General features: G+C 33.5%; 1 protein-coding gene across 1 annotated transcript; it reads right to left on the reverse strand.

Annotated features, from left to right (window-relative positions):
* Positions 1-461: 461 nt before the first annotated feature.
* On the reverse strand, positions 462-13,803 carry LOC111062729 (nipped-B-like protein A). Its single transcript, XM_039443115.1, has 4 exons — positions 13,440-13,803; positions 11,476-11,650; positions 6,058-6,261; positions 462-5,624 (listed from the first exon to the last, which is right to left on the reverse strand). The coding sequence occupies exons 1-4, from the start codon at positions 13,622-13,624 to the stop codon at positions 5,424-5,426; spliced, it is 765 nt and encodes a 254-aa protein (XP_039299049.1). The 5' UTR covers positions 13,625-13,803; the 3' UTR covers positions 462-5,423.
* Positions 13,804-16,177: the final 2,374 nt, after the last annotated feature.

Genomic DNA, 16,177 nt, shown 5'->3' on the forward strand with positions numbered 1-16,177 from the left:
GTGCCATTCTAAAAATGAGTAATTCGTCACTTTTGATTCTATCAGCTTACTAGCATATTTATTGTTTTTTCGACATAGTTTTGGTCTAATCCTATTATTAATAGCCCTGCAGCTTTCCATTTTTTTAGAATGATCAGTTTTCCTTTTTATGCTATATTTTATTTGAACTCTTGAAGCTTTGGCTTCTTGTATAATTTTATTTCCCATTCTTAACTTCCAATAAATCATATAATTATGGTCACTATCCATACAAAAAGTTGATTACTTGGAAGTATAAAATTAATAACTTCCATGTAATACATGAATAATATACCATGTAAAAGTGTTGAAAGGCACTTTTCAATTTGTATCTGTAACTTATTGCATAGTAGCAATTTTTGGTTCCTAACATTTTTTTTTCATCTACAAAAGTGAAATAAGTTGCGGAAAGAGGGAAGAGCCTAAAGCAACAACAATATCAATATTAAATAATGCTCTAACATTTAATAAATATCATCAACTGTGTAATGTGTTTACATAATAAAACAGATCGGTTTTGTACACGTAATCAAAACATAATTAAATGATATATAATCTATAGTACAAAACAAAAGGAATTTTACAATAAATGTTTGTACATTTAGTAAAAAAATTTGTTCTTTGAAGAACAAACGACCAATGCTGCTGTGCACATGTTCAAATATACAAGCCAATTTATTGAATTTAGACTAGTCGCCTTTAATCAGACACATTAAATGTATTACACACATCAATTATTTTTAATCCATTGCAAATATAAGGCCATTTATTTTCCTTACGGGCGAAAATTTTGAACTTTCTCAGACATTAATATTTCTTTGAAAACAAAATGAAACAGGAAACACATTTATGATTGAGAATCAACGTTAACAAGTTCTGCTTTAAGCAGACCCAGAGTGGCCCAAGTTTATTTTCAGGTTATCATTGTTTCAGAATAAGTATTTATTCTGAATCGGAAGTTACTATCAAAAGTATTAATCTGGATTCGCATACAACAGTGACAGTGAACATATAATTTATATAAATTCTAATGGCATTATTTATACTCACTCGGCTGGGCTGAGTGGGAATAGTTCAATTACACCAATTACAATTCATTGTAATTATATTTTCACTGTTCACTGTCACTGATGTGTGCGAATCCAGCTTTTTACGCGCTTCTTTCTTTAAGGAAAACGATGGTAAATACACAAATTTGGTTGCAGTCAAATCTGAATAACATACAAGACAGTTCAAAAATAATGGTCATTGAATCTAATTTATGTGCAGCAATTAGCTGAGTTTTTTTCTTGGTGCTTGGTCGTAGAATTACTGAAATAAAACAAGGGCTACTCTGGTTCTGAGGTGCACACATGTTCAGATGAATATGATAGTCAAGTCTTGTTGAACTGATATGATTAATATTTATTTCTCTCTAATTGGTGTTTGTATTCTTAAGTGACTAAGACATTTATTTAATGATCAACAATCGAAGTATATCACCGTATATTTAATGAGTTTATTGCAATTCTTATTGGTAACATTGAAGAGTTTCAGCAGACAGTGATTCCCAAGGCATATGCTTATCATTCTACACTTCTAATCACTCAGTTTACAATTGTGAAAGACAAAATATATTGGTAGAAAATCACTTAATGCTGAAAACCTCCAAGACCCTAACAAGTTACACATCAAAACTGTAAATGGAAGAAAGTGTCACATAAAAAATATTAATAACTACACTTTGAACTACTAATCTAATTTCCAGTTTCTACGTTTATGTAGCTTAAATTTATCAAAACCAACAGAACCCGATCTAGTTGCATATCTGCCATACATTCAGTCAATAAATAGGTGAATTCAATAGATGATCGAACGAATAAATAATAATAATAGGGAGAATGAGTTTCTGGAAACCAGTGCTATATAGAACTAATGCTTTTAGCTCTGTATAGATGAGAATGGATAGCTGCCAACTAATCAACGATTTAACACCACTCAATGCAACCAATATCACTCTTTATCAATTATTCTATAGTTGACCAAGCGAAAATGGGTTTCTCAAGGCCACTGCAATGTTGCCACTGGTTGCCACTTGCAACCCCTAACTCGACCAGTCTATATACATTGACTATATTTATACACCCTGAACATCGCTCTTTCCTTCTCATACCTTCCCTCTTCCTCTTTTCCGTCACTACCTGTCACAAATTCTTTTGAGCACGTCAGGTTCAAAAGTTCTATTGTGTCATTCTTTGAAGTTAGAACAATAACATCCCCCGTTACCTCCTCCCATCATCCGATATATTCTTCAACATCATGAAATGAAGGATGAATATTGCTATGTATAATGTATAACTCTTTCTTGAGTCATGACATCAAGAAATCCAATTTTATAATGATGATTAGATTTTTCTTTATAAATGCAACTATTTATAAACTGAGCTATTACTTCATAAAGGTATTTGATTCCACTGTTTTTTGGTTCATTCAACTTCAATCCATCTGTGATATCAACTTATTTTTTTCAATTATTTAGACTATATTATATAAATATTGTAGTAACATTTGTAATGTATTTATGATATGATGTTTATGACTTGTGTTAATATTGTATTATATACGATGCATAACATGAAAAATGAAATTGAATTGAATTGAATATTTGATTGCAAAGGATACTAAAAACAACTAGATCGAACACAGCAGCAAAGTTTTGATAAGTTTTACTACTAAATGGTTCAACAAAACTCGACCGTATGATTATGAAATGTTTAAATGTTTAGAGCATGAAGTAGTAGAAAACACAAAAATAGATGAAAAAGGTAATATATAATATAATGCAACTGGATTCCACATGATATAGTTACTAAACCTGTGAATCTTGCTCCCCCTAATACTGGTGAAGACAGTTACATGACATCACTGCTAAATGAAGTAAACTCATTTTAATTAACAATATTAGTATATGATAGATATAAATTTATTCGAGTAAATATTTTTAGAGCTCGATTTCTACTAGCAAATGCCGATTAAATGGGTATAATTCATTTTTTCAGAATAAATAAATCGAAACCTTATACTCTGAGATCTTAGCTTATACTACTAGATCTTAACTTATATTATTGGATATTGAGTTCTGATTCCATAGCTTTAATCGAGAATGAATCAGAATATTTTCAACACAATAATCTAAGTTGTAAGCAAATAAGCCATTAACTTATCATACAATACACAACATATCCAAAATTAAGAAGATAATATTTCATATTAAATAGAATAATAAGTACATAGTGAAATTTTTCAAATATTATAAATTAAAAAAAATAGAAATAGAGAGGATAACAAGATTCACATATTGCTTACAGCAACATAGCACTATAGAAAGCACATTTCGGTATAACAAAATATTCCATAGTCAACTACAATCTATGAATTAGGTATTATTAGTACAATTATTAGCAATTATCATCATCATATTTCAATTGCAACTTGGTTGAAGTTGATTACAATATCTATATGATAATAGTTATAACTGTATCAGACTAATCAGACCGCTTCAAAATTGAAAAGTATTGAAAGTATTGCTTTTCAAATACACATCAGGTGAAATAGTATTCATGACAATAATTAGTTCATCATCTGTAGATGAATTTTTTAAATATTTGTTTATGATGGGAATCCAGTGCCTTGTCATGGGTAATGCAGATGGTTTATGCATATTATCGATACTACTTGAAAATATGACATATGTTTATGAGAATAATTAAGAAATGAAATTAAATAACGAATATAATGAATAATATTTAAACACACCGAAAATTACGAAAATATACCAACAAAGATCATCTTCCCATGGTCAAATGATGTTCAATGTTAAAAAACATCATAAAGAACATCGCTATTAATCTTGAAAGTAGTATTGTATCATCTTTACTCCTATTATCATATACTAAATCAAGAAATTCTTACTAACTAAGCAGTTTAGTCTATTTTTCTATTTTGACAGTTGAACTGCCTCACTCAAATCTTTCGAAAACGATAAGTCTTGCGCGAATCTACAATTCAATTTTAAAGCGGAATTGAAAGGCATGGGGAAGAAGATGGTGTACTATGAATTTTTACTCATCACAGCCATAGTAGTCAATGTTTCAATAATTAGTGAATTATGATGATAACTCAAATAACAAAACATCTAGACCAGTACACATCCATTAAGAAATCTGAAATCAAGAATTTTCAATTCTCGAGACTTCCGGTTCTTTTGACGTAGATCATCAAGAATTCAAATGGATCTTAGAACACGATAAATTATTTCAAATGATTATGAATACATTAAAAATGATATGAATTATGATGAATTAATCATGATTTTATGACAATAAGATCTGATGAGAGTCTTGATCTGCCTTTGTGAAAATGATACATTAGTTATAATGAAATTGCATGAGTAATCTTGAATAATAAACAAACATTTGTAGCGCGAATCACAAAACACATGAATAATTTGACACAAATAACTTATTGTTTGTTGGTGTTTTCCAATATTAGATGCAAAATAGCGTCCAATTATTCCAATACACATACCTTATTTAAGATCAATTTCGTAGTGGTACTATAAACAAAAATGCTAAATGACCATGTAAACCACATACATGATAAACAACCTAATGCTTACTATCTACTCACATATTTATTAACACAATTATTATGATTGTTCATTGTCAATAGAAAAATTAAGGAATTCATCGAGATTTAGACAAGTTTCAATGTGAAACAATAAATTTGACTAATTTATAAAATATTGATTTGGTTATGAAAACTGTTTTACTATGAATTAAAAAGCCATAGTTATTTAAACTATAAAATGACAGAGTATTAAATACTCTGGAGAAATTTTCTCCAGAAATCTATTGCGTGACAGATAGGTAATATTGAAATGCGTTAGGATTGGACTGACAGCGTGTAATAACAACAATTACTCATGTTGAAGTTCAAGTCCTATAAGAAAAAAATAATCGATTAATCATAAAAACAATTGACCAGAACTGAAACGAATCCATTAAGTCGGAGCGGTGGAATATTTTGTGGCTCACTTTGGCCATTTGATCGTTTTTTTACTTTATATTATACATAATAAAACCATTAATGACGAGGATTAACCATAACGAAGAGATTAAACCATTCCCAGAAGTAATGTGTGTCATTCACTAAAAAATTCGATACAAAATTAAGACACGAAAAATAACTGAACAATTAACATTTTGTACAAAACTGGAGACGCATCTCCGCGATAAAAATCGTTCAATAGTATCTATTAATTTACAAGTGAGAGCGGCTGTCCCAACTCAGTGCACTCAAGTTTAATTGCACTTGTCTAGAACACATCCAGACAGAACATATCACATGTTGCCAGGAATGTTTGTTTATACTAAGAAATCGGGATCACTGTACTCATGCTCACTTTCGTCCGAGCTTCGCAGTTTCGACTTCTTCCTCTTGTGGTGGTGTTTCTTGTGTCGATCAGTCTTACGGGTTTTATGTGAACGATGGTGATGATGCTGTTTCTCGGGAGGAGGCTTTGGAGGCACAATAGTCAGTTTCGGCACCCTCAGAGTTTGCGGCTCCTGCAATTCATAAATGCATTATAAAAGCTAAACCTTGATGAAAACGAATCTCAAATTTCATTTAAAAATAGCACCTGTTAATTTCGATTACATTTCTAAGCTTTTACAGTAAACTAAGTAAATTTTTAGTATCATAATACCATTTCTTTCTCTACTTTCTTTGAATTTATTGTTATTGATAGACTCGATATTAGATACGAATCAAAGATTGGTAGGAAGGAGGAAGATTGTATATGAAGAATTTATACAATTTCCTTAAATAATAAGAATTATAATACCAAGAATTATTCTTGCTCTAGGCCTGCAACGGTACACAGAAAGCCCCACGGAATTTCATTATTCATATCATTTGAATTTACTTTAATTTAATTGATTTTAAATGGTAAAATCTTTCACTTTTCCAGTTATAAACATGGCGGCTACCTTTACTTACAAGTTGGTGATGAGGGTTGTCGGTTTGCATATGCGATGGCATATGACTGTTGGCTTTGATGGGCGTTTGGTCAGCGACCCGACTAAGCGCGTCGTCCGAGGCCGCGTGTCTGTGTTCCCGTTGTGATGCCTTCTGTGGCGTCACGTGGTTATCGTCTTCATCGTCTGGCTCGTCAGGATCCAGATTCATCATCAGGTGCTTGAACTGTAATTACAAATTAAAAGTGAACAACCAACAATTTACAATATCTGGCGACCGAGCTTCGCTTTGGAGTACAAAAGCATTGAATATTTATAACGAAAGAGGATAAGTTAATATCATATATTTATAGTTAATATTTAGAATGTGTGATGATAAAACAGCTGTAATATTTATAATCTGTTATCTCTGTTACTAAGACACATATTTAATGTCGAATAAAGCTCGTGTTGAGTCCAATTCTATTACAATTTATTCGACATTAAAAAAAAAATAAATGGGTCCGAAAAGAAAAACGAGTAAACGTCAAGATTTAGTCAGTGAAGGAGAAAACGATTCGCAAAACCAAATGCTTGGAAAAATACTGAAACCAACAGTTTTATCGATTGACCAAGATTCAGATGATGCACCGAAAACGTGGAGACATTGGAAGGTAACATTTTTAAACTTCTTAAAAAACAGTTCAATCCCGAAAAAGGATGAATTGAATGTTTTGATCAATTATGTGTCACCGAATATTTTTGAAAGTATTTGCAATTGTATATCATTTGAAGAAGCTATAACAACTCTTGAAGAAAGCTTTATAAAACCTCAAAATGTAGTACATGCACGTTACTGCTTATCTAAAGCAAAACAAACCCATGGAGAATCAATTGATCAATTCTATAATAAACTAAAACGGCTAAGTTTACCATGTAACTTTCAAGCAGTCACGGCTGACGATAACAAAAGTGAATATATCCGAGACGCGTTCATCTCCGGATTAGAATCATCGAAAATCAGACAACATCTTTTCGAAATGAAATCGCTAACTTTGCAAGACGCTATCTCACAAGCACGAATGTTAGAGAATGCTGAAAACATTGCTAAAGAATACGAAACCAGTTCAGAATATGTTAACACAGTCCTAGCAAACGAGAATAAAAATACCGAGAAAACGACTTTAGTCCGTAATTCTTACCAAAAGAAGATTCAATGCAGATTTTGTGGCTATAATAATCATACTGATAATAGCCAATGCCCAGCAAAAGGACAACCATGCCTAACTTGTAATCGAATAGGCCATTTTTCAAAAGTATGCAGAGCACGAAACGATAAAAAAAACCAAATGGTATCTGCCACAGTAATTTCAGCAGCAAATACCAGCACTGACCTCTCAAAATGTCTTGTTCCTATACGTGTTAATGGAATAGATACATTGGCACTATTAGACACTGGGAGCACAGCAAGTTTTATAGATAAGAAACTAGTAGTACAATCGAAGATGAAAACTATGCCATATTCCAATTTGATTACATTTGCTTCAAGTGCCTGCAACACTAAAACAACTGAGTGCGCTTTGAGTGAAATATATTTCCAGAACGAAGAATATAATGATTTTCCTTTGATCGTATTGAACAAATGTTGCGCTAGTGTAATTTTGGGACACGATTTTCTAAAGAACTTTTCATCCATCACTTTTGATTTCGGTGGATCTAAAGCAGCACTACAACTGAATGAAGACAATGACGCAAGAAGGCCTACTTATGAAATTAAAAAGTGTGCTCTAGCCCAAGCTACAGTAGAACCTGTCTCATTGTTTCGTGATCTTCAACCGGACTGTCGGCCTATAATAACTAAATCGAGACGACATTCAGAAGAGGATTACTTGTTTATGATGAATGAAGTCAAACGGCTTAAAGATGCTGATATTATAGAAAATAGTCATTCTTCTTGGAGAGCTCAAGCATTTGTTACTTCAAGAGAGAACCAAAAGAAACGTATGGTGATTGACTATTCACAGACCATCAACAAATTCACGAATTTGGATGCCTATCCACTACCACTAATGGAAGAATTAGTCAATAAGGTAGCGCAATATAAAATATTCTCATCTATTGACCTGAAATCTGCCTATCACCAGATACCAATCTTGCCTGAGGAAAGGCATTTCACCGCATTTGAAGTTGGACACAAACTGTATCAATTCAAAAGAATTCCGTTCGGAGTCACGAATGGAGTAGCTGCTTTCCAGAAAGTGATTGATCAAATCATAGAACAAGAAAATTTGACATCATGTTATGCCTATTTAGATGATATTATTGTATGCGGAAGGACCCAAGAAGAACATGATGAAAATTTAGAAAATTTCTGGAGAGCAACAGAAAAATATGGCCTCACGATTAATGAAGAAAAGTGTAAAATATCTATGGAGAATTTAACCTTTCTGGGATTCGAAATTGGTCAGGGTATGATTAAGCCCGATCCAGATCGATTGAAACCACTCCTTGACTTACCAGCTCCAAAAAATCAGAAAGAATTGAAGCGTGTCCTTGGAATGCTTGCACACTACTCCAAATGGATAAAAGAATTTTCAAAAAAGATCCATCCACTTGTGCATAATACTCACTTCCCGTTGAATGAAGAATGCAGAAATATATTTGAATCATTAAAGAAATAGGATCTGCAGTTCTAGTGCACATTGATGAAAAAGTCCCGTTCACTTTGGAAACTGATGCCTCAGATTACGCTATTGGAGCAGTATCAACACAGAATGAGAGACCAGTGGCGTTTTTCTCAAGAACTCTTTCCACATCTGAAACTAGGCACTCTGCAGTGGAAAAAGAAGCTTATGCCATTGTGGAATCAATCAGGAAATGGCGACATTACTTACTTGGACGAGAATTTACACTTATCACAGACCAGAAATCAGTTTCATTCATGTTTAGTAATAAACAAACCAGCAAGATTAAGAATGACAAAATCCAACGATGGCGCCTTGAATTGTCAGAATATAAGTTCAATATAATTTATAGAGTTGGAAAAGAGAATATACCAGCAGATACACTATCAAGAGTCTGTGCCACTGTTGGATGCCATACAGATATAAAGAAACTGATAAAAATTCATGAGGACCTGTGTCATCCAGGAGTTACTCGACTCCATCATTGGACCAAAACAAAGAACTTACCATATTCAATAGATGATGTAAAAGAAGTATGTTCCAAATGTATTACATGTTCTGAAATGAAACCACGCTATGCCAAAGGAACTGGCCGCCTTATCAAAGCAACTCGACCATTTGAACGTCTTAATATGGATTTCAAAGGCCCACTACAATCAAGTTCAAGGAACAAGTATATTTTAGTTCTTATAGACGAATATTCCAGATTCCCATTTGCCTTCCCCTGTCCTGACATGACTACTAATACAGTAATAAAACACCTTACATCACTATTCTCTCTTTTTGGTGTACCGTCTTACATACATTCCGATAGAGGAACATCGTTTATGTCATCAGCTTTGAAAAAATTCCTACTATCAAAAGGAATTGCCAGCAGCAGAACATCGCCCTATAATCCAGCCGGTAATGGGCAAGTCGAACGGTACAATGGAATTATATGGAAAAGTGTGATGCTAGCCCTAAAATCGAGAGGTCCCAGTCACTGGGAACAAGTTCTCCCCGATGCCCTTAACTCTATTCGTTCCCTATTATGCACAAGCACCAACTGCACACCACATGAGCGGATGTTTTTACATGCAAGAAACTCAAGTAATGGAAAACCATTACCAACCTGGCTATTGACACCTGGACCAGTATGGTTGAAGAAGATGACAAAAAACTCAAAACAAGAATCGCAAGTTGAAAAAGTTGAATTAATCGAGAGTAACCCTGAATATGCGTTTGTTCGCCACAACGACGGCAGAGAATCGACAGTCTCACTTCGCCAGCTCGCCCCATACCCCACGAGTGCCGATTGATATTAAGGGGGGAAGATTGTGATGATAAAACAGCTGTAATATTTATAATCTGTTATCTCTGTTACTAAGACACATATTTAATGTCGAATAAAGCTCGTGTTGAGTCCAATTCTATTACAGAATGATATACTATGTTTGCTACAATATCAGTTAATGTACTATGTACTATTCTACATTGGTAGCATCATAACTGATATTGAGTCTTGTTTAAATTCATTCAACTCATATTCAATCCTATTTCTATTTGATCATGTCGATTAATTTCTTGCCGGATAATATTTCTCGTGAGATCAGCTGATTGAATGCAATAGTTCAACAGCTGAGGCATAATTTTGTCTCACTCCCACACACGCCCTCACTCACTCATTTCCATTATCGACAGACGACGAAATTTTCAGCTGTTTTTCCAAGGATCCTTTTAATGTCCTTCAGCAGGTTATCTCAGAGATGAGATCTAGTGCAATCGAACTTTTATATCATAAACCTACTTTGTTCCAAATTTCGTGAGAATCGTTAGAGCCGTTTTCGAGATCCGGTGATATACAGACATATAAACATACAAACAGAAAATGCTCGCTTATTATTATAGGATATTTTCACAATGTACTGTAATGCAGTACAGCAAATAACGGACAATGGTTTAACAGGAGCTAAGTAAATTCAATTCAAAATTCAAATTCACTTCAAAATGATTGTCTCATTTCCATAAAATAAACATGATATTGTATAAAAAAGATGAACATTTACTATATATTAGAAATAAAAATCACCAACAGCAAAAGTACAACTTGCTCGCTGGTAGGACCAAGTAGAATTTAAATACTACTAGGATTCAATTTAGTATTTTTAAATACTAAATTTAACAATAAATAAAATATTAAGAAAAAAGAAACCCAACGTTTGAGAATACCTAAGAATAAGTTTGCTACATGCATTAATTCCAATTACACTATATGTAATAAGTTAATAATGATACTGATAAATAATATAATACACCAGAATACCATTAACAAAAAAATTGCAATTAATATAAACCATTAACTACATTTGAATAGAATAATTGCCTAATTAAAGGAGGAATGAGGAATATAGGTCCTCTCTGCCACACAACCCTTCAAGAGACAATGACAAAGAAAATGAAAATACTTTTAATTAGGTGGAGTTAAGACTTCAAAGTATTCTCTACCACTCAACCTTGAAAAAGGAAGGAGAGAAAGTATGACTGTACAAGGAATGAAATGCTGTTCGATTGGAGAAAATAGTAGGAGAGCAGTGTACTAATTTGATTGATTCTTTTAAAAGACACCTCTGGAACTGCTGAATATTGCACAAGCGATGCATTATTTTCAAAAAAAGTATAATTTATATAATTTAAGATTATTTATTTCACATTTACCAGGTTTATAATTGGACGTTATTTTAGAGTTTGAATTGAGAGTGGAAAGGATAAAGCATTATGCAACCGAGGGACAAAATTACCTCTAAGTATTCGGAGATTAGCGCTCTCCTCGCGTTCTCATCTAACATATTGGGAGGTGAACCATGTTGAATCTTCTGCACGGTGACTTTAGGGTTGAACCTGGCGTTACTTTTACGATTCACAGCTTTCTCATAGGTTTTGCTCGATTCAGCAGGAGAGTACTGCGTGATTTTACTGGAAAGAAATGAGCAAAAATTAGTATCGCATGGAAAATAGAAATAAATTCATGACATATAACATTGCACAATGTGGGGTCAACGTCAAAATATTTCAATTTACAACATTCAGAAACTCTAGTAAATGGGAAAGTTAGGAAGAGCTATGGTTGAAGTAAAACCTATATTTACCTTGTTATTCAACAATGAAATGATAAAAAACGAATATATATAATATGAATGTGGAGGGTTGTGATCTATCTGAAACTAAACTAAAAAACTGTATCTTTAGTTTATTTTTGGCATTTGAATTGGCAATTTGAGTCGAAATAAAGCAGCTTATAACCTCAGACTACCTTTTACTATTAAAGTGAAAGTTTCAAATTTAATATTATTTTAAAAAAAATTTAAATAAGCAAACTCACAAAAATTATAAGTTACTCAGAAATCATATAGGAACAATAACCATAAATAATAGAAATATCAACTATGTTTTACTTCTAGTTGCAGGTACTTGAATTAAATTTAACCGAGGTATAATGGCGTCATCTAACGGAACCAATGTCACAAGAATTAATCAGAAGACGATAGAATGACGCCATTCAACCCCAGTTAAATTGAATGCGACTCGGCATATATATTACACTTACCATACCTATCATATCTTATCACTCATTGTGTATGTTCTGTGTTCAGTAAATTGTTCCAGTTCCAGTCGTAAATTTTTCCATCACGTGACTAGTATAAAATGTCCCCATGGAACGCCACTTCAAAATCGTTGGTTCAAGCTTTTGGCGCGCACTTATATAGTTGATTTACAACAAAATGTGTCGTTTACTAGCTGCGTGAATGAAGAATGACTGTTTTACAAACTTACCGTCTAGAAAAGTGTGCATTTCTTTCATTCCATTACTCTCAAATTTTCTATAGAGAAAAATTCATTTGACGAATGGTTATCAAACATAATTTTGTTGGTTATGTATTCTATGGCTATGCTATGGTAAACAAGCGATCAGCGCATGCGCAGAGAAGCAAGCAGACTACAAAATTCAATCGACCAATGAGAGCTCGGATAGTTGGAACTGTAACAATCACCACGCTTCGACTGTGGGACAGGAACTTGGAACTGGAACTGCTTTCTGGTACAGAATGTGTCAAAATTCTTCACATGGGACGCGGAACTTTTTACCTGGTAAATTGTGAATCGGACAATAATTTACCACATTCTAGATACACAGAACGGGCCCATTGACTTATTAATTTATGTACAGTGAACATTGTACTTGAAAAATTAATAAGATTGTGATCGAAATAGGAGATTGAATCCAAAAATATTTTGCTCCCTGATTTAGGTCGCCTACTTAACAATAATTCTTAGATACTGGATTTATTTTTCCTAACTTATACATTTCCTTGCAAAAGTAATTTGAAAAGACTGATTTGCGCTCAGACTACATGATTCATCAGTACAGTAGTAGTTCAAGGATTAGAGAATTCAGGCACGTGCAACGGGCCCTAATGCTTTTAATTAATGTTAATCATCATCATATTGATAAGATACCGTACATTTGGTAATCACTTAGCTTATGCTGAACTAAGCGCAGTATTGTTCTTAGTAAGAATTAGTTTTGTCAATCAATCAGTGTGTTGTCAGATCTCGTTGAGAGCACATTGATTGTTTGTAGCATTTAATAATGTTAATGAGTGTTTGAAAATAAACCTTGAAGGAAAAATCTGGTAGGTTATTGTAATTCCTTGACTATAGACAATGCATATTGTAAATGAACATTTTGGAAATAATGTATTACCTATCGTTGAAGCCGTATGTTGTTTTCAAGTGTTGCTTCAAAACCAAGAGCAAGAGGCAACCTTGAGAGGCTGTCAGGCATTCTTGGAGGTTGTGGGTGTCCTGAGGCATTCTCGCCAGAAGCGCCTCCTCATCCTCATCCTCCTCTTCATCCAACTGAGCCTGAGGGATCGGCTGCCCACTCATCGGATCGATTTGCACTTGTTGAGGAACCGTCGGTATCAGAGCCTGTCAACAGTTTTAGTCTCAAGCTTGTTCTTTCATTCTCAATGTTGTATAATTATTGTAGATAAATAAATACATTTCCAAGATCAAGTTGATACTTTTAGGCCCGGTTTTTAGGACACTTATAAAATCTATAGGAGAAAATCTACAGGTTCATAGGAGAAATATGACCTATTAGAATTAATACGTGTCCTATTGAGATAAATTACAACAATATCTACTCAGGCCCTAGCTTAAAAATAATTACAAGAAATAAAGAGTGAAGGTATGCAATGGAGTATAAAGGTGACTAATGTGGCTACCGCCAAAATCATTGACTACAATCGTACGGGTCTGGGTCTGCTTCTGGAGCAGTCATAATCGTAGTCATTGGACGATTTTTGATTGTGACTCATCTCATATCCTGTGATTGGATATGGATTATAGTTTGAAGACTTTTTCTTAAGGTAATTGAGATAATTAAACCGAAGTTTGGAAAACCTGAAGAGCTTAGAAAACAATCTCTCATTAACTTGCAAATGATTGTTTATTAATAATTAAGTGCACTTCTTCTGTTCTCTTTGTAAAAATATTATGTGTGTTCAAGTCGTGGTACACTTAGGCTAACATTTCCAAAATGCCTTCATCTTTTAAATCTTCAATTAACAAATAACTCGGTAGCCGTTTCTATAAAAACATCATTCAGTACTTCACTTGGCAACAGTCAAATTTCAACTGAACGATTTTATAACGCATCAGTGACAATGACCGCTGAAACGGTTATCGTCGAACGATGATCGTCCACCGATAATCGTTCAAAGACCATCAGTCGAGCTCGTGCGCATCCGTTCCATCGGTCGACTGACGCGCTATTGAAACAAATAGAAGCTTTCAGAGCTGTACTGATCAGTAGCCCGATCGCAACATAACCAATGTGCTGACAACTCTGCCCGACAATCAGCTGATATTGAATTGAATAGCATAATGAGTGAATTCAATTAATAGTGTCATATTTGAATTCAGAGTTTTTCTATACATTTATTCAATCATTTCTAAATTTTATATTGAAAAAATCATATATTATTAATATTATCTACATTTATTTGATCCGTAGCTTAAAATGACTGCAAGTATTCCCAATGGTGATACAAGCTCGAAATAACTCATCAAAATTTCTGATGGACATTCTGAGGTAGTTGAAAAATGTATCTGCACCAAGAAATGATGTATACAATGGTACTAAATTCACTTTGAAATGCTCTTTGGGCGACCATCGGGTGAACTTGATATCTACGTCTTTTAATCTTTCGTTTACAAAGATAATAAGCTGCAATAACAATCTGTAAAGGCGGCCATTTTGTGAGTCAGAAAACCTGATGTATGGTCAGGATGGTGCATACGCACCGTCGGTCGGTCGAGCTCTGAATGTGTAAAACTGATTCATCGATGCGTAGGGTCAGGATGGTACATACACACTGACGGTTGGTCGAGCTCTGTAAACGGCCTAAGCCATACACGTAAGTGATTGGTGATGAGAGACTTAATTTGCACACCAGGTAACCTTCTAAATTTACGAGTAACTTGTTGCCATGGAAGTATTTACTCACGCTTATTCTCACCAATCTAGGCGTTTATTTGTTTACAGTTTCCTTGAATTACGTATTTATTTCCAGGTAAGAATTTTATTCACTATTTTTTCGTTTACTCGTTTCTTGATGCTGAACGAGAATTTACTTTTATTCGCGTTTTTATTCACCCTGCCCATTGTATAGTGATACATTACAAGTTTGAACCACCAGCTGATCCGGCCATGTGGGCTTAAATTTTCATACTTTCATCTAAATTTATAAACTTATCACTTTAACCTACAAAACATCATTCAACAGACAATACATGTTCATTCACATTACTACAACACAAGGATAAGAAATAAAATAACCACAAAGCTAGAGATTTAGATTAAAGGAATAATGTCAATTTATTTAGGAGGAAGCTATGTAATATATTACTATGGAATTATTCAGTAAGTTAACATGTTGTTATAACTTTAGATTAAGAAATATGTTTTGTTAAACTCAGGCAGGCCTTCAATGAAAGAAATTTTGTTATGCATTTATGAAATAGTGACATATTGAAATAAATAAAAGTAAAAATGAAATAAAAACCTTGAGTAACAAATTGAAAAAAACTGCACACTCCTTGTGGTCAAAGCAACAATCTTATGAAGCAGGAACCATTGACAAGCAACTTTCCTATGAACAACTCAAGTTTGCGTTGAGTTGCTATCACTAGTTGCTTTCTGTGTTTACCTTGAGAAAAAAGTCTATTATTCGGTCTAGGTACGTAACTTATCGTGTAACTAATGTGATCAGGCAAATCGTACGATCAAAAAAGTGTTTAAAATTTACAGAGTTTGACAATGATTTGACGATAAGTCTGAACATGTGGACGACTACTCAAAGTTGTCAAACTTTTAAAAATATATTAAACTTCTGGAACAGTCTTTATGAATAGCATGAAATTATAAATTCCAAC

This window comes from Nilaparvata lugens, chromosome X (assembly GCF_014356525.2).
Source record: "Nilaparvata lugens isolate BPH chromosome X, ASM1435652v1, whole genome shotgun sequence".
Lineage (NCBI taxonomy): Eukaryota > Metazoa > Arthropoda > Insecta > Hemiptera > Delphacidae > Nilaparvata > Nilaparvata lugens.